This window comes from Enoplosus armatus, chromosome 3, assembly GCF_043641665.1.
Source record: "Enoplosus armatus isolate fEnoArm2 chromosome 3, fEnoArm2.hap1, whole genome shotgun sequence".
In the NCBI taxonomy this organism is placed as follows: Eukaryota; Metazoa; Chordata; class Actinopteri; order Centrarchiformes; family Enoplosidae; genus Enoplosus; species Enoplosus armatus.
The window spans coordinates 23,880,707-23,907,622 of record NC_092182.1 but is presented as its reverse complement, the minus strand read 5'-3'; the positions used below and the strand labels follow the sequence as shown (position 1 = coordinate 23,907,622).

General features: G+C 43.1%; 1 protein-coding gene across 1 annotated transcript; it reads left to right on the top strand.

The window, feature by feature from the left end:
* The first annotated feature begins 626 nt into the window (after positions 1–626).
* Positions 627–25,252, top strand: tasora (transcription activation suppressor a). The gene is made up of 28 exons (XM_070903289.1): positions 627–1,018; positions 4,396–4,541; positions 4,941–5,033; positions 5,425–5,497; positions 5,885–5,976; positions 7,110–7,241; positions 7,615–7,745; positions 8,123–8,154; positions 8,341–8,446; positions 9,291–9,394; positions 9,679–9,782; positions 10,971–11,043; positions 11,296–11,370; positions 11,612–11,808; positions 12,474–12,764; positions 13,440–13,635; positions 14,287–14,415; positions 14,521–14,675; positions 15,536–15,716; positions 16,611–17,108; positions 18,388–19,799; positions 20,188–20,310; positions 20,721–20,880; positions 21,104–21,212; positions 22,293–22,471; positions 22,625–22,774; positions 23,250–23,949; positions 24,568–25,252. The coding sequence occupies exons 1-28, from the start codon at positions 754–756 to the stop codon at positions 25,139–25,141; spliced, it is 6,480 nt and encodes a 2,159-aa protein (XP_070759390.1). The 5' UTR covers positions 627–753; the 3' UTR covers positions 25,142–25,252.
* The last annotated feature ends 1,664 nt before the right edge of the window (positions 25,253–26,916 follow it).

The window sequence follows — 26,916 nt, the reverse complement described above, 5'->3', positions numbered from 1 at the left end:
TATTAAGTCCTAACTGTCTTGAAAATTGCAGTAATAGTATATAAAGAAATTTTTGCTTCATTTTTCACTTGGGTTTTGGCCGTCTGACATTGTTCAACCTGATCATTACTGTTATCTGTGCAAAAAATGTCAAAGCATCAAAGAAATGCATGGAAGCCCGTTTTTGCCAGGACAGTGAAAAAAGGTGAAAAGTTAGGAATAGAATTAAAAATGCTGATGTCAAAATTAGTCAAAATCCAAAATGATTAAAATGATTACATTTACAAAGATTTACAAAATCAAAATGATGATATACCAAGTTAGAATGTGAATGTCTTGTAAGTTACTATGGAATAATTTACTTAGTATCTCATAATTTTAGTTAGTTAAAGTTAGTTAGTATTTTTGATCTACTTATCTCACAAGTTTGACTTGCCATTAGTATTTTTATTTGTCATTCCTAACATTTTATCTGTTTGTTTTCTTTTTCCTGGAAGAGAACAGCTTCCATTATCAACAAATTGACACTGCATTAGATAATTATGTCCACAAGATGGCAGTAAAGCAACATTTAGGTTAGTAAACCAGCTGCAGTTAACTCTCAATGAAGAAGATCTCAGTTCCCAGGAAGCATGGCGCGGGCTGTGTGTTGGTTTGTCTCCCTGCGCTGCGGGACCAGGACGTAACAGCGGGGTCATCGCGGGGCTCTCGCCGAGAAACAGTGACAGAGTGACGGTTGGGAAGAGACGCGTCGGTTTGGTCGAGAATCCAACAATGGACGACAATCAGGCTCGGAGGGAGGCAGTCCGTCCGAGGAGGGTTTCTGCTGCCGCGGACCTTGGAGCTAACGTTAGCCTGCAAGATGGCGAGGTAATCGAGGTACATCCAGCCAGAGAAACTCTACCAGGTCCGGGCAGACTGAGTGCTGCTGGTGGGAGGATGGAGCGGAGGAACTCGGCACTACAAGGCGTCCACCAGAGACATATGCCGATGGAGCCCCTCAAGTTCCATATACCGAGGAAACCCAAGGAAAAGAGAGGTGGGCTGGTCCGCATTCTTCCTGCCATTCAGTAACATTATAATCTAGTTAGTAAAGTGTACAGTTTGTAGTAGTATATAGTTAACCAAGAGTTGTATATTTACCATTTTACTTTAACTAACCGTTAGTTTAATTATTTTACGTCCTGAAGCTGTCAGTCCCTTTACCGTTGGGGAGTAACGGAAACGGTACTTTGTCGAACAACTAAACCGAAGTCAATTTCTGACCTGTTTTTTTTTACTGTTAGCTTAGTGACAGCTCACCTCATTACACATTTCCACCCACGTGTGTGTCATATGTTGTCATATATATTACCTAAATAAAACTACACGAGCTTTGTAGACGCTGCAATGTTTTTGAGGTAGTTAATTAGCAGCTACCGTAAGTCTAGGATGCTAGCTAGCAGTTAGCCAGCTAACGTCAATTACGCACTTGTAAGTTACTGCTTGGCGTTTGTTTTAGTCTACCAGCTAACTAATTGTAGTTTTATTTGCACGTAACAGTAAATCTACATGGATTGAGCTCTGTGTCTTGATTTCAGCTTCATGTTGACGTTAGCTTATGTCAACGAGTAGTAGCAAACTTGAGGTATCCGCCTCCTCGATTTGTTTACATTTGAGTTAGTTGCGCGCACATGCACAGTGTGCGTGCCCTTTTCTGCTTTTTGTTTGTAATTAAATGAGGACCTTTTTGTTGGTCTTCCCTTTGGTCAAGTCAGTCCAGGGTTCATTTAGGTTTAGTCTGATGTAATTACAGCTTCGAGGTGAAGTGTAGTTGCACATTTGTTCCATTGTTTTGTGACTTGTTGAGGTTAAGGTTCAGGTTAAAGGGTGATGTTTAGAAGTGTTTCCCCTTTGATTTGTGTTTCTCCTCACTTTAGGGCTTGGAGACATCAAATTGTAACACAAACCCCGTGTTACAAACTGTGGGATTTTAATCAGGCTTCAATCAAAAGTCTTTGCAGGCAGATGAGTTCACACATGTACGGTCATAAATTTTGAGCTGCGCGTAGATGATAAATTTATGTTATGTCGTTACTCGCAGATATGCAGACACAGAAAGTATCATGTGAGTTTAGTGAAGAAATGTGGAGGGTTACTACGGTTATTATGAAGCTGGAGCCAGTTAACTAAGCTTAGCACAAGGACTGGAAACGGGGAAATGGCTGGCTTGACTCTGTCTGAAGGTACAAAATCCACCTAAAGGTCACTATTAACACATAAACATGTGCTTCAGCTTATGACACTGCCACCTCCTTCTCCCCCTGTTCTAGACTCACTGCGTACATTTACAGTACATGCACCGTATCCTGGTTTTGAGTATCATCCTGTTTTTGATCATTCAAATCTGTCATCCCTATACAGGATGAGGTTTGGTGTCTGGTACCTGGACTCTGCTGTATTTATCTTCTCCATCTAATATTCAGTAAAAACAAAAAAGCTGACGACAACAATACAATTTATCTTCTGCATTAGCTGTGTCCAACTTTCATTTCAGCATGTAGACCATCATCACATGATCATATTTTTGGTTACTAGTTAACGTCTACATAACTCAAGTTGAGCACACACTTCTGAAGTATGTGAAAGCTTTGATATTTGCCCCGCAGGTACTCTGTCTTTGTTGTTTTTCATCCAGCTCTGGGTGGAAACACATGATGTGATTTTGCATGTTGGCTGAATTGCAGAAATATTTTTGCATTTTTGCATATTCTTTTGCGTACGGAATTACATGAAAGTATTTTGGAACTGTCATTACATTTTGCTGTATTGCTGCTGTACAATATGGTGCAGTAAGTTACTTTCAGGCACTGACAAACAAATTGAAACAAACAAATTACTGGTCCTCTTGATGCCCAGTATTGTTGTTCCAGTTGTAAAAAAAAAAAAAAAAAGAGCCCTCCAATGCTATACTTGTGGCACACACAGATATTTTATGCGGTAATTTTGCCATGACAGGGAATGATCTTTTGTCAAATTTTGGTCATGGGTGGATGTGTTTGCACATCGACAGCTCCTCTCTCAGGTGTTTGGCGCTCCAGCTGAGCCCTCTCCTCCACATTGAAGGAGGCAGCTGCTGCAGGTTCTTCAGTCTCCTGAGTATTCGTCACAAAAAAGGCTGCAATGGTCCTGTTATAATTGGGGTGGGCTAACAGCTATTTTTGTGGGCTCCCCAGATGCCCAAACCTTCTGTTTGGTTGTGGATAAGGTTCACCTGAAAGGTGCTGAAAGCGGTGTAGAGGATTGGCAGTATTGGGACATTTGTTGGACATTTATTGGACATTAAATCCATTAAATAAACAACTCCCAGAAATCAAATATTGTAAATGAGCTGAGGGTAATGTCTTTTTATTTGTCTGCAGGACACTGGAGATAAAGGTGGAGACCGTAGCTTATTACTGTCACTTTATTGCCAAAGAGTGTTGTGATCCAAATTTAATTATTCAAATTGAATTTAGTGCATCCTCAGCTTGTAAAGGATAAAGTATGTTAGTGTACTTTTGGTCTGGCGTGGGGTACTTTGGTCCACTATTTTTCCTGGTTTGGTCCCCTTAGTTCCAGTAAAGGGAAATCTTAATGCTACAGCGATAGTGTTCTTTCAACTTTATGTCAGCTGTTTGGTGAAGGTCCTTTCCTGTTACAACATGACAGTGCCCCCATGCACAGAACTAGGTCCATAAAGAAATAGTTTTCCCAGTAAACCCCATCCAACACCTCAGTGTTGAACTGGAACGCTGACTGTAAGCTAGACAACATCAGTGTTGGACCTCTCTAATGCTCTTGTGGCTGAATGGGAACAAATTCCTGCAGCCAGGTTCCAAACTCATGTGGAAAGACTTCCCTGAAGTGTGGAGGTTTTTAAGGTAACAGGTTAATACCCATGATATTGGAATCATGTTCAACAGTCACATATGGCTTCAATGTTCAGGTTTCCACATACTGTGTTCAGGTGTCCACACACTCTTGAAACAGGGTGTAGGGTACGCACATCCAAAAAACATCTACAGGTGCTGGATCAAAAAGCAAACTGAAGGGAAGAACCAAAAAAACAATCTGCACACTGTACTAATATCTTCCAGCAATTGTAATCGTCAAATTGACAATTTCTGACGAACATCTCTTCTGTATCGAAACATTGCTTTATTAAATTACAATTACTGGGAGCTTTTAGTAGAGTCCACACACTCTTGGTCATGTAGTGTATGCGGAAGGCTCTGGAATCAGGCTTCTTGGTCAAAGGCAGAAGCTTCTGACAGATGCTGGTGGATAAAACATAACATGCGGTATCGGTTATTATGATTATTAGTGAGTCCCCAGAGTCCAGGGAATGTAAACACATACTGACCTTTTGTGTCTATCCTCCTGTGTTTCTTTCAGCTCGGCCTGAGTATGTCTCCACTGAGTCCAGAGAGTACGAAGACATGATGACCATCCTGACCTCCAGCTACATCGACACCGGCTCCGCTGGCTGCTTCACCTACTCCAATCCTCGGCTCATCCACAGTGAGCTGCTGGAGAAAGAGGTGAGAGATGGAGGGGTGGAGGGGCATTGCTGTTTCAATATGTCCTACCTACAAGTGAAATGCTGTCAAATTTTGGTGAATCACTCAGAGTTGACATGTTCACTCGTCTTCAAAATTTGTTGCCACAATGCGAGTTTATGTCAAAGAATTTAGAAGCTAATTATAGACAAGTGGTGAATTTAAAGTGTCTGATCATGGAGGAATGGTCGTGGCTGCCCTATGTGGGATTTGTCTTCCACCAAGGAATCTAGAAAAGGCCACTCAGACAAACTGGGATATGTCGTAATTGTTTACTGTGCAGCCGTGTTTGGTAGGACCAGCTGTGTGTATTAGTGTATTATTTGTTCAGGGATTGATTGTGTGTGTGTGTGTGTGTGTGTGTGTGTGTGTGCATTTCAGTTTGTGGAGAAGAGGAGGGAGATGAAGGCAGACGGGAGGACCGATAAGGAGCTGGAGGAGAGCTACTGTTTCCTGTTGGCTGATGCTGTTAAGGTGAGATGAATTGTTGGTGTCCAACAGTGCAGAATATGTCTTAGTTAGATGAGCACAATACAGGCAGTTTTGTTTTTCTTATTTGTTTTGGCATTTATCCTGTGGCATCTGGGATAAATGCATTGAAATGCTTTAATTGAAAAAGAACCAAACTGCAGAGAGTTTGTCTTATTTTGGGGCGTGACTTAGACAGAATGTGATGTTGTCTTGTGCAAAGCAATGTCAGATATTTGAGGACAGAATGACTGGAAGGATCAACATTGTAATGAACAGGTACAACTGAGACCAGAATCAATTGATAATAGTCAATGAGCCTTTTCCTTTTAAGATTGATATTTTATCCAATTTATAATCTAATTTCTAATTTTTCTGATTTATATGTCTGTTATAGCTGCCCTGCCTCTGTGAGAAGGGGCTGACTGTGGGTCAGAGCTGGATCACAGTGCTGGGAAACCCCACTAAAGGTAGGAGTGAACAGATGCATGCTGATACACACACAGAAGATAACACATCATCTTATTTTTTTACCCTTTCCATCCATTTATTGTTCATTCTGAGCTTGTTTTCTGCATGCTGAAAGGAGAGGTCATAAAGTGCTGAATTTCGAGTGGCAGCTTTAAGATCAAAGACATACAGGATGTAGGGTACGCACATCCCAAAAAACCTCTACAGGTGCTCGATCAAAAAGCAAACTGAAGGCAAAGACATGCAGCACTGGATGTGCGAGTTCTCTAAAATGCACCTTGTTTGTTGAATCAGGGTTCTGTTTGTTAAGTTGAAAGAAAATAAATTGTGATCTTAATTTTCTTCTTCTTCTTCGTTGGTGTGTGTTTGTGTGTGTGTGTCTCTAGGAGTGTATCTGTCCAGGTACTCAGACTTGCTCCAGATCCATCCCATAACCCCTGGAGCCACGGGGGAGATCCTCATCTTCAAAGTGATGAAGGTAAATCAGCCGGCCAATGGTCGTCGTCGTCGTCGTCATCATCATCACTGTCTCTGAGGCAGGAAACATGCGATGTAACAAGAGTTTCTGCTTCCTGCTTTGCTACAGTGCAGACGCTCCTTTCTCTTTCTCTCTGCTTTGTTTTCATTTAGGTATAATTTTTTATGTGGTTTCCTCTCACAACTAGATGATTGGAAGGATTTTTTATTTAGTTTGAATGTTCATTGAGAGGATCATTTATGACAAACTCGTCATGGTCATCGTCTTACGAATGACAGCAGTGCCTTAGACAGCACCATGGCTCTGTGCTCATCTGTACAGACTGTCATAAATTACTACAGACGATTTCCATATATTTGCAGCGTAAACAGACCTGTGAGCTCCAGGAAACTCTGCCAATGTCTCCCGCTGGTGAGTTGGCTCAGCAAAACTCGCTGTAACTGACACCATGACTTTCCCCAGACTCATGTCATGTGTTGTGACTACCTGCTGGGATAATCTGGGTGCAAAGCCTAAAGACAAGTGTAAGATTGCACTCTCACAGGGGGAAACATTTACGGCTTCAGGTCAGCCAACATCGACCTCAGACATCTGGCTTGTGGTCAAAGGTGGACATAAACATAGACCATAGTTACCCCCAACATTACAACTAGAAAACAGGTCTGAACTGATAGGTGCTGATAAGAATGAACAAGGGAGAATTATGAAGAGTTCAAGCCAACGGAAAGGGGCAAGAAAGGAACGCATGGGGATGGACGTTATCTGAGATTTAAGTGGTAAGACAATTAAAACATACTGCTTCCCAGGAGCCTGTGACGTTAAAGAAAGAAACCTTCAACTGACATCTGAACACCCCAAAATTAATCAAATTATTCTACATGTGGGGGCCTATGATATATGCAGAGAGCAATCAGAAGTGCAGGATTTCATTGAACTGGTTCATGTCCTTGACAAAATGGAAACACAGTTTTTTAATTTGTGGACCAGAGAGGGACCTTTTTGAGTACCTTTCTGCCACACTTCAGGAGTTGTTCCTCTCAGTTTTATTGTTAACTGGCTACAGGCCAACTTCTTTGATGAAACTCTAAATAATCTGTTTTTGAGAGTGGAGTTGTATCAATTTTTCGTTTCAGGGTAAAGTGAAGAGCATCTATGAAAACATGAAGAACCTTCTAGATCCAACGCCTCGCTTCGACAGCCACATCTCCAAGAACGCCAGCAAAGTCACCTCGCTCTCCTCCTACCGCGCCTTTGAACTCACACAGGTAAATACACTCTAACACACACACATATATGGGAAAAACAGTCTCACGGAAACCATTAATGAATACACTGAAATGTATGTTTTAGTGATCAGAATGACCTTTTCCGTTCTTGTTGTTATCAGGTTCATTTTGGGGTCAAGTTGTGGCAGAAACATCACTGTTATAAGCTAAAATCATATATACTATCTCAGAACACAACAGCTCACTTATGTCACATGACAGGCTTGGTGGTCAGTTGACTTGGTGCATGAGGGCTTAAAGTATCTAGTGAATATTTTTGTTTTGTTAAAATATTTCTATAATCTAAAGTTATGTTGTCCTTTAAAGAAGTAAAGCATGGCTTTGAACGCTACTATTCGGTTGTTTATTTCAGCAATACTTCTATGAGTACTCATTCGACGAGCTGCGGCAGCGGCCTCGACAGGTCTGTCCGTACGCCGTCGTCTCCTACCAGTTTAAAGGAAAAGACTCTCCACTTCCCAGCAAACCTCTGGCCCCCAGCAGGTACGGACATGTGTCATTCCAGTAGAACACATTGAGTAATTTAATTTAAAAATATCCAATAACCTATATTAAACACTAAATAAGCCAATGTAATTTGTAATTATAACTTTATGACCATGTAACATGGTGAAATAAATTGGTTACTTGGGAGGTTACAAGAACAAATTCAGAAATCTGGATTATTATGATATGCTTTATGCAGTTGGCAGTAATGTAAGTCACACGGAATTAAGTTTAAAACTACAAGATCATCAAGACGGTCCTTCAAATTTAAGTTGAAGCTGGCGGGCAAACTGAACGCTGCAGAGTTATAGTCTTGATTTCAGCACTGAATATCTGAATTGACATGTTCTATGTGTGCTGTGTTTGATGGACAGGTTGAACAGTCAGTCAGCAGAGGGGAGTAAAGGTGAGCACTGGTTCCTGTTTTCCATTAATCACACCAGACCTTAAACAACATCAAGCTCAAGGATGTAGGAAGTCCTCTTTTTGCTGTCTTGCCCTGAACCTGACACTAATGCTGATGAGCTGTTGTCTCTCTCTCTCTCTCTCTCTCTCTCTCTCTCTCTCTCATATATTGTGTTTTCTCTCTCAGAGCGTGCTCAGTTCACAGTGTGGACTGGAGATTTGGTGAAAGGTGACCGGGTTCTCTACCAGATCTGCCTTCGCTCCTTCTCTCCTCCCTTGTTGCCCCACAGACTGTGAGTACTGAACTGACTTCTCTGACTATTATAAGCAAATTTTTAACACTCCGTAAATTTGCCTGTTTGCCTTGTTACATCGAGTCAGATGACAGGATCAAATCAAATTCATCTGTGTCCAGTATGTGATGCGTTTCGCCTCATGTGGTACATAATCAGAAAGTAGGGATAAAGTGCTAGCCTTGCTCCATCAAAAGTGACAAAATATACCTTCAACAACTCCAATTCTGCTTTATTTAGCTCGGGAAATACCTACTGAATTACATTATTAGTCTTCTTTGTGAGAGGATTTCATTGTGAAGCAGCTGCAGAAAGTGTCGCTCAAACTCATAAGCTGACGATATGCAACTTCACATTTCGCTGTCCTCTGATGAATCCCATGAACTCCCTGGTCAGCTGGTCCATGAATACATGGACACACAGTCATTAAAATCTTAGATGGAGATCTTTGTTTTCAGAATTATATCAACAGCATCACGAAGATAAAATAAAGAAGTGCCTTTGCAGTACGTTGGAGTTTTACAGAAGACATGAGGCGACACAAAGCGTCTGATCAGTCAGCCTTTCTTGGTGTCTAGTTCTTTGATGTCGTCTTGGTGTGTCTGTTAGAACGAGGATAGATGTGTAGGTTTGACCAACACCCGAACACAAACCGTACCTAACTGTAATCCTTCCCTTCATTTCTGTTGTGGGTGAGAGCTAAACTAACTAGAACTAGAACCAACAAGAAGTCGGTTGTTAGTTGCTTTAATACAGGATCCTGTTTTTTCCTGAGTTAAACAAGTGCGTTCACAAGTTTTTAAATGATTTGTTCTGTGTGTAACTCACCTCGCGTCTCCTTCAGACCAGAGAAGTTGGAAATTGGTTGGTTGATGAGACTTGACCAGGTGACCAAGCTCCTCCCCTCCGACCTGTTGACCTACAACCTCTACAACAGCAGCCAAGAAGGTGAAGTACAATTAACCTTCACAGAGATGGTACATGTCACACTTTTGGATTGCGTTATTTTGTGTTGATATCCAGTATCTTTTAAAGTTGATCATTTTCATATGAAGAAATTCTTGTAGCTTTAAATTTGCAGTAATCATCATTTCTGAAACTACATTCACATCATCACAGGGTGCTGAGATCCTTTCAGGGATGATGAAGAATATTCCTTTACCGTTTTATTGTCTAAATATTTGTAACATCAAACTAAAGGAGAAATTGTGTTTGTGTTGCTGTGCTTGTAGTTGTGAAGAACGGCCATTGCTGCACTCTTCTGGAGGTGACTGACAGGAGTCGGTCTACGACCAGCGTGACAAGACTGCTGCAGGAGCTGGAGATAAAGAGAGTGGTGGGTTTGGCTTACTTTAACAGTTTATTCTGCTGAGTGCATTGGGGGATGATGCATTACAGGACAGCTACACTATAGAGAAATAGCAGGAAATAGCAGTACTGTATGCGGTTTCCTCAGTGGCAGAGACAACCATTTGAAACAGACAAATATTACAGTCCTTATTTCCGCTGTTCCCTGATTAATTCAAACTCAAGACTTTCTTTATGTTTAGCGGTTGATTAATTGAGTCTTGATTAATTTGGTATAATGTACATTTCAACAGAATTAATTCCATCAGTACAACAACAGAGTCACATCATACTGACCAGCCACTCTGCTGCTCTCACATTTCTTTTTTAACACAAACTCTTTTCATTCGCTAATTATTTCCAGTTGCCTCTACTTTGCTGAAACTCAACACTTACTGCACAGGTATTCCACTGAAAGTGTTCCAGCGGCTCTGGGCCCTTTTTACTGTCGGGCATTTGTTGTGAAAAATATCACTGAGAGTACTTCAAGTGCGATTTAAGAAGAAAAAAAAAGAGGAAGCAACTGGAAATGCTATTCGAACTGAGCACTGAAAATAGTATTAGTGTTAACAAGAGGAAGCGAGAGCAGCAGACTGTGGAGTATGACATAACTCTGCTATACTGATGTTGTGCTGTGAAAATGTACATTGTACTGAATTTACCATGTAATCCATTATAGTACAGGTCATTTCACCTCCCTCAATATATTTTATCTGGCCTTTCTACGAGGGACCAGTCTTTATTGTTTATGCTGGCTTTATTTGAATACTGTTTTTTTTAAAGATTATTTTGGGCACAATTTTGCTTTAATTTGCCAGTAGAGAGACACAAGAAACATGGGGGGAGAGAGAGAAATATGATATGCAACAATGGTTTCCGGTGTCGGAAATGTAAAGTATTTATGTTTCTTTTTGTGGCATAGTTGCAGTATCAAATATATATTTGTAAATATCTTCCACAGGTGATTATGCCCCTCAACAGAGAGCTTCTGAAAAATAAGAGAATACATGTGATTGATAAAAGTTAAACAACAGAAACAGCAGGAGGAGAATTAACTGTAGTGTCATGAAAGAGTGGAAGAAAGTAAGAAAAAGAAAAGAATGAAGGAAAGAAAAAGATCGACGGACGGGAAATGTTAGACTAATTGTTACATGATTGTCGTCTGTTCTCCCTTCAGGTTCTGGTGACTCCTCTTACAGAGAGAGGCTTTCTCTTCCTGCTATCCAGTGTTCAGATGGCCACACCGCCTGGTATGACATGGGACACATGGGGTGTATCTATAATGTTTGACAAGCCATGTGGTTATTGTAAAACAAGGCACAACAGTGAAGCTAATTAACTGTGTTTTACTTTTTATCACTGCATGAGGTGGAGTGAGTTATTCGTCTTTTACCACAGTCAACTGGCAGTTATCAAAACTGTATTGTTGATACAATACTGTGTACTTTCTTCAAAATACTCCACGACTTCAAGTTAGGGAAGCCATATTTTTGTGTTTTCAGAGAGAGGAGAGAGCTGGAAGAGGTGTCTTCAGGCCTTGTTTGTCTTCCCAGAGTCCAGAGATATGGCCACATCCAGTGAGTAACACAGGGACTGCTGACGATTCATTGACAATATTTTCTAAACGATGTATTATCCAGTAGAGATGTCTCACTTTTATCTGGATCCGAGTCCAATCTGATACTTATATTTACTTGTTGGTTAAAGGAATCAACTGAGGAGGCTAAACAACTCCTACAGAATGTAAACTGAAACTTTGACTCAAAATTTATCACCATGATGTAAATATTGATGTTGTTTTCCTATTTCTTCCCGTAGCGTTCAGGTGTGCCTCCTCTGCCTATGATGCCTCTGAGTCGTTCATGTCTGGTGGCACGGTGATGCCGCGGCTGAACCAGTTTATCCCAGCGTTGCACCACGCCCTGGTCAAGGCCCGCGCCAACCCCCCCCCTGAGCTGTCTGCCGGTGTGGAGCGCCAGGCTCGGGAGTACCTCATCGGCCAGAACGACGGCAAGGTCCGACCACCTTCTCTTTTAAATTGAAACCCCCAAATTACCTGCTTGTATTTTATTTTTTCAATGGGAATGTGACATGATCTTCATTGGATTTTCTGTGGCGCTCCTGTCTTTGTTTGCTGGCTGTCGCTGCTCATGCTGCTCAACTACAGTCATTGATTGGAGAATTGGATTAGAACGTTGAAGGACGATCATGTTATTATTAGCAGTTAACACTACAGTCCCAAAATACTATGTCATTTCCAGCGTGATTCTCAAACCATGGGCATTAATGTGCTGCTATAACAGCCTCTTCTCAGAAGTCTTTCCAGCACATTTTGGAACCTGGTTTCAGGGATTTTCTCCCATTCAGCCACAAGAGCATTAGTGAGGTCCAACACTGATGTTGGCTGTTAAGGTCTGGCTCACAGTCTGCGTTCCAGTTCATCCTAAAAGTGTTGGATGGGGTTGAGGTCAGAGCTCTGTGCAGACCAGGCAAGTTCTTCCACACCAGTTGGGAAAAACATTTCTCCATAGAGCTGGCTTTGTGCATGAAGGCATTGTAATGTAAAAACAGGACATTAGTATATGGGCATGGATGTCCACATATTTTTGCTGTGTATTCAGTCTAAATGCGTTACATTTCTCATAACATTAAAGCACATATTTATGTTTTTGCTCTCCAGGTTCGACAGTACCCGATGGGCGAGTATGAATCCAAATTGGATGAGCAAGGAAAGGTGTTTCCTGCTCCCAAACACCACCGGTTGAACATGGATGGCTATCTGCACTCCTACCTGCACAGCCCCACCCTCTACCTGTTGTCAGTGGCTCGGGCCAGGCAGATGGTGGAGGCGCACTGTGGTGCAGAGGAGCCGCAGGAGGTGAGGCTCAGGAAGAGCCGCGTATGCCAAAGAGAGGCGACGGGGAAGGAGGCGACCGGCAACGCTAGAGACGGACAGACCAACACTCAGAAGGTGAAAACTGACATTTGTTGTGGGAAACTGTTGAAGGAAATTGTGTTGTTTACATAATCAACACATGACCTACATGTAACATGGAGAAGGTCATCTTGTCCTGCCAGAAAGTATGCGTAACTAGGATTGTTATTGCAAGAGAGCACCCTTACACAGGAGAAGTACAGGCAGGCCGGTGTTTCACTTAGCAACAGTTTTAATGGCACACGATCCGTGTCTCTAAATCAAACCAATCAGAGAGCTCCGCATCAGATTATTGACCAAACAGGATCGGCCCATCTCATTAGGACGAGCTTAGTATGGGAGGGGGGCTGTGAGGTTTAAAAGATGATGCTGGGAGAAATGTTGTTGTTCTGCATTCTGAATCCAGACCCTTCGTACTCCACATCTGTATTGCACTGTCTGCAATCTGAAGAATAAAGCACTTTCTACTAAAGAAGTAAAGTTTCGTTCTTCTGTATCTCAGTGTTCGGTTCCTACAAGCCTAATAGTGGTTATTTGTTATAGAAGTTATAGAAGGCTGAAGAGAAAGAAGAAAAACCACAAAGACATGTCCATCACTGCCGTTGGAAAATTTCACCAATATGGTGTCAGTATGGTGTGGAGAAGACTATTTACAAACACTAAATTCTCTTAATGCGTAGTGAACTCAATTGTATTTTCTTTGTCGCTCAGATGCAGCAGCTGGTAGACCTGGTCTTGACCTGTAAGAGGAATGCAGAGAATGAGGTGAAGAGGGAGGAAGGAGGAGGAGGAGGAGGAGGCGTGAAGGCACCAGGGAGGAAGAGGAGACTGGAACAGGAGACTGCAGAGAGGGCGCTTAAATTCCTGAAGGCATCGCAGGGACCCGGAAGACACAGCAAGATTCCAGGTGAGGAGATGCTCATGAGGTAACACTAGCAGCTTCTTTTCTGCTGCCAGCAACGCGCTTCATTGACTGGTTCATGCCCATGTTTTCATTGCATTTCAAGAGGTTCAACTGCTTTCAGAAAACGCTGGAGAGGCTACATATCTTATCTACATATCCTTCAGGAAAAGCTGGAGAAAGTGGCATGTTATCTTGACTACCTCACTTTGCCACTTTGCCTTTTGCTACTTTGACCCAGAGCCAGATATGCGGTGAGAAATGGATGGATGGCTGTGGTAAAATTATTTTAAATTAATTATAATTTTGGCATGTTACAGAACAAACAAGCAATTAAGAAATAAGGGTTTGCTTTGATCTTGTCTGAGTCAGAATTGGATATATGTGAAATCAGAATTATTATTCTACAAAGTCTGATCAGAAGAGTTGCTAATTTTCTGGCTGATGTCGGGAACAAGTCTGCTTGTGAATTTGTGTCAAGTATCTTATCAAATGTTTTTGTCAACTCTTGTCTTCTCATCAACTTTAGCTCTAAAGTTTGTTTTTGCTTTGCATTCACACACTTTTAGGACACTCTTCTTATTTAATTGTTCATCTTGCAATGAATGGGCGATGTGCTGCTTACTGACTAGTTTTCTTTCTGCTTTTGGCTCCTAGTTGAGGGAAACCAAGTCCCTGCCTCTCCTGGCTCTCTTGCGTCTGTGATTGGCTCAGTGGGTTTGAAGGACGTTGATCTGAGGGAAGATGGATCTGAACTAGCTGCCAAACTTCTCAGCCTGCTGACAGGTGACTGGATATGGAGACTTTCCACATGTGGAGCCTTCACCTTTTTATTCATAGACTTTTCTACTCTTTTGTCGGCCAACATTTGTTTTCTCTACCCACTGTCAGGCCTCAACCAGGCTGCCCGGGGAACGGCCCATCAGAGCCTTTGTGAGATGCAAGTGGACGGCCAGAGGGAATCCTCTCCATTTGATAGGTTGGCCACCAAGCTGGGTCTGCCTACCAACTGTGACATTGACCTGAGGAAGCAGGAGGAGCTGGAGGTAACTGTTAAGTCTGAAGTAAATGTTTGTGACCAGCAGATTGGCCACAAATCATTGTATCAGCTGCATGTGGTTTGGTTCAGTCTCCTTTGAGTCAGTGTTGTTGAATTTCCCTTGAGCTATTGTTGCCTGTACTTTACATACAGCACAGTCAAATTATGATTGTGTCCAGTAGGAACCCAGAACATGTGCAGTGAAGGCGTCATGCATCACACTGTTCATTACTTCAGCATTCTAGCCTTTTGGTTTGACAGTGAGGCAAATTACTAACTGGCGGTGAGTTGGGATATTTGGTTATAGAGGCAGTTCGTGAGATTTCTTACTATTTTCTAAATGTTTTTCCCAGTTTTAGAATAAACTCCCTCAAAAAGTCTCATAAAAATATAGATCGCCATTCTTGGATAGTCTATTTTAATAATTTTAATAACTATGCAATATACCGGCCGTGAAGTGATTCCTTCATAGTGTGACTGCACTGAAAGAAATGGAGCAGACAGGTAAAAATTACTTCTAAAGATCAGCTGAAGCTTAAATGAGGCTTCAGCAGTTTACATTGACCAGTAACTCTCTAAACATACATGTAGCATGTGAGTATTGTTTGAAGACTGACTTAACTTGTACGTAGCTGCAGTGAGACATTGAAAAAAATTAGTTATAAATATACATTCTGTATAATCTCGAATTGAACGTAATTCGTTTTGCACTTGTTGTAGTAGAATTCCTCTGCTAACAGACACAGTTGAACCTCTTCACTTTTCAGACCCTCTTTTATAAACTCCAGTAGGTCAAATGTTCCCAAAATAAATAGTTAAAATGGAGCAGGTAAGGTTAACAAAGTGTGTGTGTGTGTGTGTGTGTAGGAGCAGACGGCGGGCAGCATCAGTAGTTTGGAGGGATTCAGTCCCAGCTCCCACAGCGGGGAGATGAATCATCATGGAGCAGCAGGTAGAGGAGGACTGGGGAGGAGAGCAGGAGGACACGAAGAGGAGGAGGAGGAGGAGGGAGAGGGGGAGATCCCGTGGGTCCTCATCCCCATTACAGGTCTGTCTGTCTGCCTGCCAAGCCAGGATATACATACAAACAATACCATTTATATAAAATGCCAAAATAGTTGTTGTTACTGTTCAAATATTTTTATTGAGCAGCAGCCTACATCCATCCCATACATACATACATACATACACCGTAGTGTTAAGGGGAAATAAAAAATAAGACAAAAGAGAGAAGCAAAGGAAAAAGGGGAAACAAGGGGGTGATAGAAGTCCTCCTTCATGAATTTATCCCGCGTTGGTATCACGATCTTTAAATGTTGACACATTAGCTTCCTGTTTTTTGTGATCAATTTTTTTAAATTCATTTTCTACGTCCTTTAAACACACACACTGTCACATAATATCACAACACACGCGGGACAAAAAGTGAAACAAACCTCGAAGATGATCGTTAAATAAGCAGAGAGTCAACTTCAAGTTTGTTAAGTTTGATATGACCTAAACTAATTCAACTAAAACACAGGAGCATTGCACTCTTCCCCATCCAGAGTTAAACACCGAGGAACAAATAACTTGTTGCTTTACACAACAGACTCTGGAAGCATGGCTCGGCTCTGATTACTCTGAAAAAGCATATGCTCACAAATTTGAGACAAAAAATAAGCCACTGTTTGCAAACCCACAGGGAGCCACGATCCATAGCCACAGATCTCAATCGCTTGTTTCTTTAAGACAGAAACCGTTTCTAGAGCAGACTATCACTCTGAGCAGCAAGCATCAGATCATAATGTAACTGTATAATATGAAATACAGAATTATACAGAAAATAGTTTGCTATACTACTAGTGGCTTGCAATGCTGGTTTTGAAGGACCAGGTCCTGACCAGACCACAGAATTGACCAGAATGAGATGAAAGTTGAAACTCTCAAACTCTGTCTGCAGGTCTGTGTTCAGAGAGGTACACCCAGAGAGACAGAAACATCCCTCAGGACCCTCGCTTCCAGCACCTCACCACGGCAACAAGCATCACTACAACAACCAAACCTCCCAGGAAGAGCCCCACCCCATCTCCTGAGCCCAGCCTTCCTCCCTCCCCTTTCCAGTGCCCATCCCCCGAGGCCAGTCCTCCTCCCTCCCCCTCCCAATGCCCATCACCTGACCCTAGCCCTCCCCCTTCGCCCTCCCAATGCCCGTCTCCAGAGCCTAGTCCCCCCCCTTCCCCGTCTCAATGCCCTTCCCCGGAGCCCAGCCCTCTCCCCTCTCCCTCCCAATACCCCTCTCCTCAGCTCAGCCCTCCCCCATCTCCCTCCCAATGCCCCTCTCCTCAGCTCAGCCACCCCCCCTCCCAGTGCCAGTCCCCAGAGCTCAGCACATTTAACAAGGACCACAGTGGTGCTAACAAGGAGCAGTTAGCCCCCACAGCCTCCAGGGAGTTAGCAGGTAACCTCAGCCACATGAGTACTTGTTGCATCTGTTTTAGACTCTAATGCCACCTACAGCTTTGATCGCCGTGTCATGGATATTGGCCATTTCATAGTTTAGAACTTCAACATGTGAAAATTTGTCAAATTTTATTTCCTGCTGCATTATTTGCTAAAGCCTGGCTGAGAGAAAGTAGACATGGAGCTGTCACCTTTCGTGCTTTTTTTTTTTGTAGAGCTAAATTGATTTGATGTTGTACTGTAGATTTGAGTTAAGTGATGACTGCAAATCTTACAGCCTCTATTTGCTTTAATAGAGCTTGTTTATATAAGTTAAGCCTCACTATGTGATGTATGTGCATAAACAAGTTATTGGTCGATTCAGGTGCTCTGGGGCATCAACACCAGTTGATGTGGAATGGCTTTTGTGGTGACATTAAATGTAACTGAACATAAACATAAATATTTAACAAGACAGGTGACAAGTTAGACGGAAAAGCCAACATCAAGTATGTTAGTAAAGTGTCTCTCGAACAGCTTCAGTTGGCGTAGACTCTCCAAGTCTGTGGATCTGTAGAGGGATGAAACACCATGCTGTCTGACACGTCGCTTCAACGTCTCCCATAGGTGTCCAGTTGGTTTGACTTCTGGTGACTGTGAAGTCCATAGCAGAGGATGTTGCTTAAAGATTAACTAAATCCACTTTTTTTGAAATACTAAATATATAGTCACTTTATTATTCAGGACCCCAGTCTGTAGTATTCACTGCAGCTGCAGTTCTCTGCCTTTTTTTGATATTGCCTTGTGCTCCATGCAATGTCACGTCCACTCTGATGTGGACCAGGCTCCTCATATCAAGACATATAAAAACGGAGATCACCTCCTGGCAGTGTGGTCAGTTCTTTGCTTCTTTCTGACTGTCACAGACGGTGGAAATCCACGTGTTACATACTGCCTGTGAAGGTCAGAATTCATAGAATTGTAGTTACATATGTAACTTGAAAACAGATCAGAGTGTGTGACTAACGTAGTTGTCATAGTTTTTATGTGTGAAACAGAAGCTTTTGAATTATGTTCCTGCACTCATTTATTCAGGTTTTTCCTTTAATTTGTCAGCTGTCTGTATTATAATGGGAAGTCCTGTCACTTCACATATTAAGCTTATCATTCAAATTAGGCCTAGACCACATTTTGCACTTCACCATAAATAATGCCCCGGCACTCAGGACTTGTGTTGTTACAGTTTCTTTGCTCAGTATCTATTGTGTTTCCCATCTAACATAGTCTGCCTCCTGCAGGAGTGTCCAAGGACAGAGAAGAGAAACTTCAGGGGAAAGAAAAGACAAATAAAGAGCAATTCATTTCTGCATCCATCCAGCCATCTGTCCCTCCAGCTCTAGAGAGGAGGACAAACCCCTCACCGCCAGCCACTGAGCGAGAGAAGGAAGATGCAGAGGGGAAAACAGGGGAGGTGAAGGAGCTACAGGCTGAACCTTTAGAGGAGGAAATGGAAACTCAGCTATTTGAGAAAGTGCAAAGAGAAGAAGAGGTCGACGAGGAGAAGGAGGTGGAAATGCTACATGTGGTAGCTAGTGATGCAGAGCAAAAAGGACAAGCGAAGGAACTCTCTCCGCCTGTCTCCTCACCTTCTTCTCGTCCTCTCAGAGATATTGACAGGATTGTGGACAAACATCTGGGTAACTTCTCCTCTGAGATGCAGCTCCTCCTGCAGGAGGATGGCATTCATTACAGCTTCCCACAGTCCCCACACTCCACTTCAAACACAGAAACCACAGCACTTCAACACACACTCCCACACACCCCCATATCTCAGTTTTCGCAATATGTGTCTTTCTACAACCCCTGCCCCCCTGTCCAGGACTATGTTAGCTCACTGCAGGACAGCATTAACAGCATGCTAACAGAGTTTGATGACAGGTGGCCGAGCCACAGGCCTGTCACCGGCCGGACTAATGCTGATGCCGCGTTGGCTTGCAGAGTAAGTGCTTTTGTATCCAGCATCCGAGCAGCTAATGCTAACACAGGCAGAGATGATGATGGTCTCTGTGGTGAACTGACAGCTGCTGACGCCGGTGCTTCAGTCAGTCAAACTCCTGCACTCTCCAGAGGAGGGGAAGTGTGGCAGCCACATACAATCACCAAACAGTTTCCTGATGCCACAAACAACAGGAATCCCCCAACTTCTAATGTCACTTTATCTGTTACTACCTCTGCATCTGGTTCTGTCTACAAGTCTACCAACACTGCCGTCCTCCATCCTTCTCCGAACAAGTCCCCTCAGTCCCACTGGAAACCACAGCAAAGTCACACTTTAGAGATCAACAGAACAGTCGCTCAAAACGTCAGACAAGCACAAGACAACAGCACTTCCAGGACTGTTCATTGTACCACTGGTGGAGAAGGTAGTAGGAGTAGTCTTGCAGGTACAAACTGTAATGTGACTTTGCCAGGGTTCAGCGGTGTCCCTAAGCCCTCCAGCCCCCCAGTCTCCAGTCCGGCCTCTGCGTCCGTCCCCAGGCCAGGCACAGGTCCGGCTCCCCCGGCAACAGCCCTGAGCTCCCTGATCAGCCAGCTGCAGCCAGAGGTGTTCAACAGCCTGGTGGAGATCATTAAAGACGTCAAGAGAAACTCCCTGCAGTTCTACCTCCACAGCACCGAGTCAGAGGACCAGGTCTATGAAGACGTCAAGGTGACCTCAAGGGCAGCGTAGTTCAGTGTTCACAAATACATACAAAGCTATGTAAATATTTTAGTTTCTGCAGTTAATCAATGAATATGAAGGTTTGATGAAAACTTTAAAAAGGTACATTAACCGATGTTAGAAAGGTAATGAATATAATGACCTCAATAAACAAACACTAATGGATAAATAAAAACAGACACTAGTGATCTGGTCCTGGAGAGGACTGAAGGGATCTGGAATGACATTCATAAAGACTTTGACATCTAGTTTTGCTTTGATCAAGTAGCTCTTGAAAAATAAGATGTAACAATTAGCCTGTACTGATGTAGAATTATTGTGTTTTTGTGTATATATATATATATATACTCTGTGTGTGTGTGTGTGTGTGTCGTAGGAACACCTGTTGAAGCAGGGCAACATGGAGCAGAGTCCTGTGGCCTTTCTGAGCCAAGAAAACTCTGACAACAGACTGCTGGTCATCATTAAGAACAAAGACATAGCGGGACACGTACACAAGGTACCGCTGAATGACCCCCCCCCCCCCTTTTTTTTTCTCTTCTTCTCTCTCTGTCTCATATTTGTTTCTCTTGGTAGTGAGGCTTTTATTTATGTTTTGGGAGGATAAATGGTGAGAGAGAGATCACACCTGTGACAAAACATGCATGATTTGTGCTCAGACTCTTCCTGTTGGCTCTTGCATGCGTTCAGAAGATGAATACATGGCCAGTGGCAGTCAGGACACTAAACATTAGTTGGGACACAAGACTACATGTCTTGATCTCGATCCGTGTGGAGTGAGGAGACTTGGTGTACTGCCACTGGAAGGAATTCACCATCAACCATCGTTATCGTCTATTCTTCACACTGGACAGATGCACTGACTGGATTTTTAATAACAGGAAGTGTGTGTGTTTGTGTCCACATCAGATCCCAGGTCTGATGTCTCTGAAGCGACACCCCTCGGTGGTGTTTGTGGGAATCGATACACTGGATGACATCAGGAACAACAGCTACAACGAGCTTTTTGTTTCTGGAGGCTGCATCGTTTCGGACGAATTAGTCCTCAATCCAGACTTCATCACTCATGGTGGGTCAGGGATTAGAACAAAATGTACTTTTAGGTCATTGTAATGGAAATCTTTCTGCACCTTTTTTTTTTTGCTCTGACTAGTATTATGTATTATTGTGGTAGAAATATTTTGTGAATGTTTGCATCATTTTTGATACAGAAGCCTCGCTGGTAGTGGCCTTTTTGTTTGTATTTATTTCAACTTAACTGATGTGTTGATTAATGAGATGTTGTTCTGCAGATCGCCTGGCTACACTGCTGATGTTCCTGGAACAGCACAGTTCTCCAGACAGCGTCTGGAGGTGGAAGGTTCACTGCAAAACCCACAAGAAATTAAAAGAACAATCCAGGTACTGTTAATGAGCCACACTGTAGCACAACAGACACGAAACGAAACTGTGATATGTTTAATGAACTATAACTGAATGGATTTACAGCCACACTCCTTTTGATTTACAGGCTTATCACCATTTGGCATGTCAGTGGTAGAATACATCATCTAAGATAGTTTTATTTAAAAAAAGAAAAAGAGAACTGTGAAGATGTTTGTTTTTTATGCCTGTTTTAAAGGTTTTCAACACACAGGAAATATTGATGTATATTTATATATCGGTTCCACGTTGATGGGAGCCTAAATAATGTCGTAAAATCATATGGATGTTTTGATGGAGTTGTTTTACTTTTTCTTACTTCCATATCAGATTAATATGTTTTGGGTTTTTGCCATGCAGTCAGTAAGTTAGCTGCACCAGAGCCTTTTATATTTTGACATATCTACACCATTAAGTCATGTTGAATTATAGCTTTTATTAATTATAATGATGGACACCTTTCAACTGGGTTAGTCTGATGCTGAGGAAAACATCTTGACATAATAAGTTGTAAGAAGTGCTTATTTTATGACTTGTGTGTGTGTGTGTGTGTGTGTGTGTGTGTGTGTGTGTGTGTGTGTGTGGAATGGTATAATGTCTGTGTGTTCAGATTTAAATGATTTATGACTCTGAGGGGTGTGATTTTCATCTATTTTTTATGTAAATTTTTTAAGCAAAATGTGTTGTGTTCAAAGGGTCACAGCCCCACACAGACAAAGCTAAAGATCTCCCAAAACATGGAGGGGTCCCAGTTATCAAAGGCTCTCCCTGAAATGATAGAGACGGTGTGGAGGAAATAAAAGCAGTGTAGGCTCACACACTATATGCAGCTGCCAGCTGACGCCACTACGAAAAAGCCCAGGCAACTTTTTTTTCTAAGGTGGAGAGTTTGATTTTTAGTTTTGGTCAGTATCTTGTTTACCCAACAGTTAGAAGAAGTGCAGGTAACAAACTCTCTCCCACATCCTGCAGTTGGAATACAGATCACATGGGCACTGACTTGCGGCTGAAAGTGACGACTGTTTTGACGTTGTGTCTGCACGTTTGTTTGGTTGTCAGGTTCAGGAGAGATGCAGCCAACCTACTGGACTTACTGTCAACTTATCAGAAGCGGCAGATCGTTGAGTTCCTCCCATATCATCACTGCGACATGACGAACCATCAGTCGCCTGACCTGGACTGTCTCATGGAGCTCCAGGCCCGATACACTCAGTACCGACACACAGTCTTCCTGACTGGTACGTATGTGTCAGGAGCACTGGCACGGCAGGGATGTTAATCAATACCAGTGACTCAGCAGTGATTACCTGATTGGCTGCTGAGATTTGAAAACTTAATTTGAACTGGAGCACTGATGTTAGTTGTCTTTTTTAATTTTTTTTTTAACTCAGACCATCATTATGAAAAGTTCCTTGCCTACTCCAGTGGTGGCATCATCGTGACCAGTAGTGAAGAAATTCTGCACAACTTCACCAGACTGGTCGGTTACCATGACATCAAGGACAAGCAGCCAATCATGGATGACATGTTGACTCCCAAAGGTCAGTTGTGTCAATAAATTGCTTGAATTTTTGTTGCATGACCCTTGAACTTCATAAACCTCGTCTTTCGTTCATCGCTGTTGTATGCATAGCAAAGGAAGCAAGCCCAGCGCGTTAAGCTAGCAAGAGGAAGATTACCTGAGGCGACACTGCACACTCGCCTCAAGCAGAGGTCTGATAAACTCACCTCTTTCTAACTTCAGCCTCAACCGACGCTGACTCAAGTGTTAAAGAGTCAAGTGTTTAAACAGCTGGAGTTATGATAAAAAAATCAAACTTAAGTTGGGGTCATAAGCCAGATAAGCTGGGAACCTCTAGTGTAGATCGTCCTGCTGTGTTCTAGGATCTCTACCCCTGTTCTATGGTCTCTCCCTGTGTTCTACTCAGTGCTGTCCTCTGTCCTCAGGTCTTGGCAGGCAGCTGAGTCTTAGTGACTCTGTGTTGGGCTCTGAATGCTCTCCCTCTATCTTCCCAGAGCACATCCATCCCCTCTCCTCCCGTGACCAACCCCAACATCTCCTCCAGCAGTCCGGCTCCAGCCTCCCCCCTCTCTCCCATCTCTCTGACCAGCTCGTCCCAGACGCCTCCTGTAAGGAAGGTGTGCCGAATCATTCAGGCACATACTTTGAGGTTCTTCGACGGGCCATCTCACAGTTACGGGCTGAGCGTCAGGCGCAGCAGCAGCAGCAGCAGCAGGCAGAGTTGAGCATCAACCCCCTCAAAAGCTTCCTTCCTAATCGTCTTTTAGGTCAAGGAGGTCCTTCTGACTCGGTCCACCTCACTCCTGGCAAGAAAGCAGTGGCAGCCACTCTGGAGTTCATTCACTCAGCACTGCAGCCAGAGGTGGGGGAGGAGGAGAGGAGGAAGGTTGGAGCAGAGACCCTCACAGAGGGACGGAGGAAGGGAGGAGAGCCTAGAGATCAGAGAGATGGTACTCCAGTAAGAGAGGTGGGGTTACTGGCAGGAAACTTGGCTCCCAGTAATGGCGACATGTCTACCCTTTCGTCCAATCAATACGCAGCTGCAGTGACGGGACCAAGTAACCAGACAGACTCAACCAATGAAGGGAGAGGGAGAGCAGATCAACAAAGAGCACCTGCATTTCCCAGAGCAGCTAAACATGGTCCAGCCTCCTCCAGTACCACATCTTGTCCTGTAGGGGGCGACAGACTGAGGTTAGTAAATAGTAAATCATTACTGCCTTTTGTCTTAAGTTTGTAAAATGATGGAACCTGTAACATTTAACTTGGGAGTGTCTTTGTCATCCTGAAATATAATTTATGCTGGTTCATGTAGACACTGTGGGACGTGCTGTACTAGCACATAACTTATAAGACAGACCATCAGCACAGACCAGTCCATATAAGCAGTGGGAGAGTTTTCATTGAATGAAGTTGGATTGTGCTTTAAATAGTCAATGGCTTTTGACTGTTTGTGTGTGCATGATGGATACCCGACGTATTCTGTGTGCCTTCTGTTGGTTGTGCACCTCCTCAGAAATGAACAATATGCAAAATACAGCTAAGCATGTGAAGCAATGCTAGCAATGCAATGCTAAATGTTGTCTGAATCATTACTGATTAGACGTGTATAAATACAGTGTAAATTGGGCTAATTAAGATTTGAATCAGGAAGTGACTGAAGTAAACAAGATCATAAATCTGACCTAATATTCAATGTCAGCTTTCAGTAGAGGACAGTTTTTGATACTCGTGATACATATGAGACACACACTTCTCTCAAAAAGTATTGAGATCTAATACTCAGCTGAGCCTCTTGTTTTCTTCCTGTAGAGACGCACTGTCAGGCCAAGTACAGCCAATAAGAGGAGAGGGAGCACCACCTGGCAACAGCACTGTGGGAACTGCCAGTGGCCCCAAGGTAACAGGAAGTATCACCATGGTAACAGACCAGGAGGATAACCCAAATCCCCCACTGCCCCGTCTACAACAGATCCAACCGCCCCAACATCTGCAGCAACTGAACAACCAGCAGCAGCAACTAAATGAGCAACAGCAGTTCCAGCAGAGTCCGTCACACCTACAACAACCACCTCACAGCCAGCAGCAGCAGCGGGGCACCGGCCTCCTGCAGCCCCCCCACCTGCCTCGACTCCCCAACCAGCCTTTTTCCCGCCGCCCCTTTCTAGGGCACCTGACTCCCCTAGGAGGTGGCCTCCTGGGGCGCACGCCTGTCTGGCCAGGGGGCCTGGGCCACACAGGTGCTGCTGCCCTGGTCTGGGGCTTCCAACAGGCCGGCAGGGACTTCACTGGTCATGGACTGCTGGGGGCGTTCCACAACCCTGCAGGTCAGGGCAGCAACAGGTACAGAGGGGGGCAAAGAGGAGGAGGCTTTAACGGGATGTAGAGAGCCAGTTTCACTACACCAGCTGATTAACCCAGGTAACAAGTCCCCCACTTAACCTCCACACCTGCTGCCGTTCATGTAGCAGGTTTAAGAGGGGGAAGAAAACCAAAAACTACCCCACAATTACCAGAACCAAGAATCTGGACATTTCAGTCACTCTGGTTCATGAGATACAGGAAGAATGTTGGAAATACAAACTCGTCTCCCTTTTTTGGCATTTTTGCTTTATTTATTTATTTATATTGAAAACAGTAAACATAAAGTCAGGAGATGCCGGCGGAGACGGCCTTCAGAAAAGGTCCTCGGCCGGCAGCAGATGCCCCCCTTAGAGACGTTAAGTTGGAAAATGATTGGAGTCAGGCAGGTGTAAAGTAACAAACAACATGATTTACTTTGGCAGGAAGAGGTGAACTGAAAACAGCAATTTTTTTGATTTTTAAATAATTTTTTTTTTGCAGTTTTGCTTGAAAAAATGACTTAAACAATCGATTTTCAAAATAGTTAGCATAATAGCAATAGCAAAAATTGATAGCAACATTTTCTGTTGATCCACAGAACTTATTTAATTGTTGCAGCTCTAGTGGAATCATTTTGTATCCGGCACCATAGACAGAAAAACATGGATTAAAGGCTGTTTTGCAGTTCTGTAAAATGCAACCATCTTACAGTTATGTTAGCTTGTGACTCAGTGAGGCAGCAAAGACATCCAGGATGAATGAAACATTAATTTTAAAACAGATTTGGCTACGTGGGTTGCGGTCAAATTATTTCAATTTAATTACGTGATTATTTTGTTTTTCTTTGAAAAGGGGACCCTTAATGGAAGGGACTTTTCTTAGTTCTAGTAAATCGTGTTTTTTATTACTTTTTCCCGAAATTGTAACCAAATTTGTGACGGTCTGAGTGACTGAAATGTACAGGAGGTCCCGGAGATGGGGGTCCAGGACTGTGATATGTAGTGTGTCTGTCCTGGATCGGGTCTCTGCGATGTTCCCGGCCACATGCTCTTCATCAAACAACCAGGCACTGAAACACTGTGTCGCTCTCTAATGAAACTGTAGATAGAACCTTGTAGTAGCCCTTGTGTAGTACGCAGCGTGTGGACTAAAACACGTTGATGTACCTGCTTACACAGCAGAAGTCAGCTGCTGTAGAGTTTGGCTAGAATACCATCTACTGTAACCACAACCTGCTGACCTGTGAAGTCAGAGAAACTCTGACAGAAAAGGCCGTACCCCCCCCCCCCCCCCTTTGGACATTAAGAGATTAAAACAAATAACTGAAGAAGCAATGCCAAGTTTCTTCGCCATGTTTTTCAGGCTTTGACATGTTTTTTTTAGTTGTTATTTATACTCACTCAGAAAAACAAACTGAAAGAGACCCGACCTGTCATGTACATGAGTCAACTTCTGGAAGTGCTTTTCAACTCCGAGAGACCATCTTCTGAACTGAATGAATGGTCTCAGGTTTGATCAGTTCTTGAGTATGATTTATTTGTTTTGTTACTGTGTGCAGCTCTGAGTAAGAGCATTGACTCCCAGTTCCCAGCTTTCTTGAATGCACCTTCACTGTTGTGACAGTTTTTGACAGTTTTCCGCAGTCTGCAAAATAAGAGAGATAGTTGTGTTTTGTCGGCTGCAGGTTTCTTGATTCCAGCAACCCGACAAATTCAATTCTCAGAAGGAACCCATGAGCATGTTTTCTACAGAGGAAACATGAGCTTATTTGTTCTCTTTTCATCATGCGAGAGACCGAGATGCACCCTGGTTCTTAAA

Coding starts and splice junctions, on each gene's coding strand:
- tasora (XM_070903289.1), top strand. CDS start 754: ATGGACGACAATCAGGCTCGGAGGGAGGCAGTCCGTCCGAGGAGGGTT. Junction 8,447..9,290: donor CCCTTGTTGCCCCACAGACT/GTGAGTACTGAA, acceptor CGTCTCCTTCAG/ACCAGAGAAGTTGGAAATTG. Junction 20,881..21,103: donor TCCAGACTTCATCACTCATG/GTGGGTCAGGGA, acceptor GTTGTTCTGCAG/ATCGCCTGGCTACACTGCTG.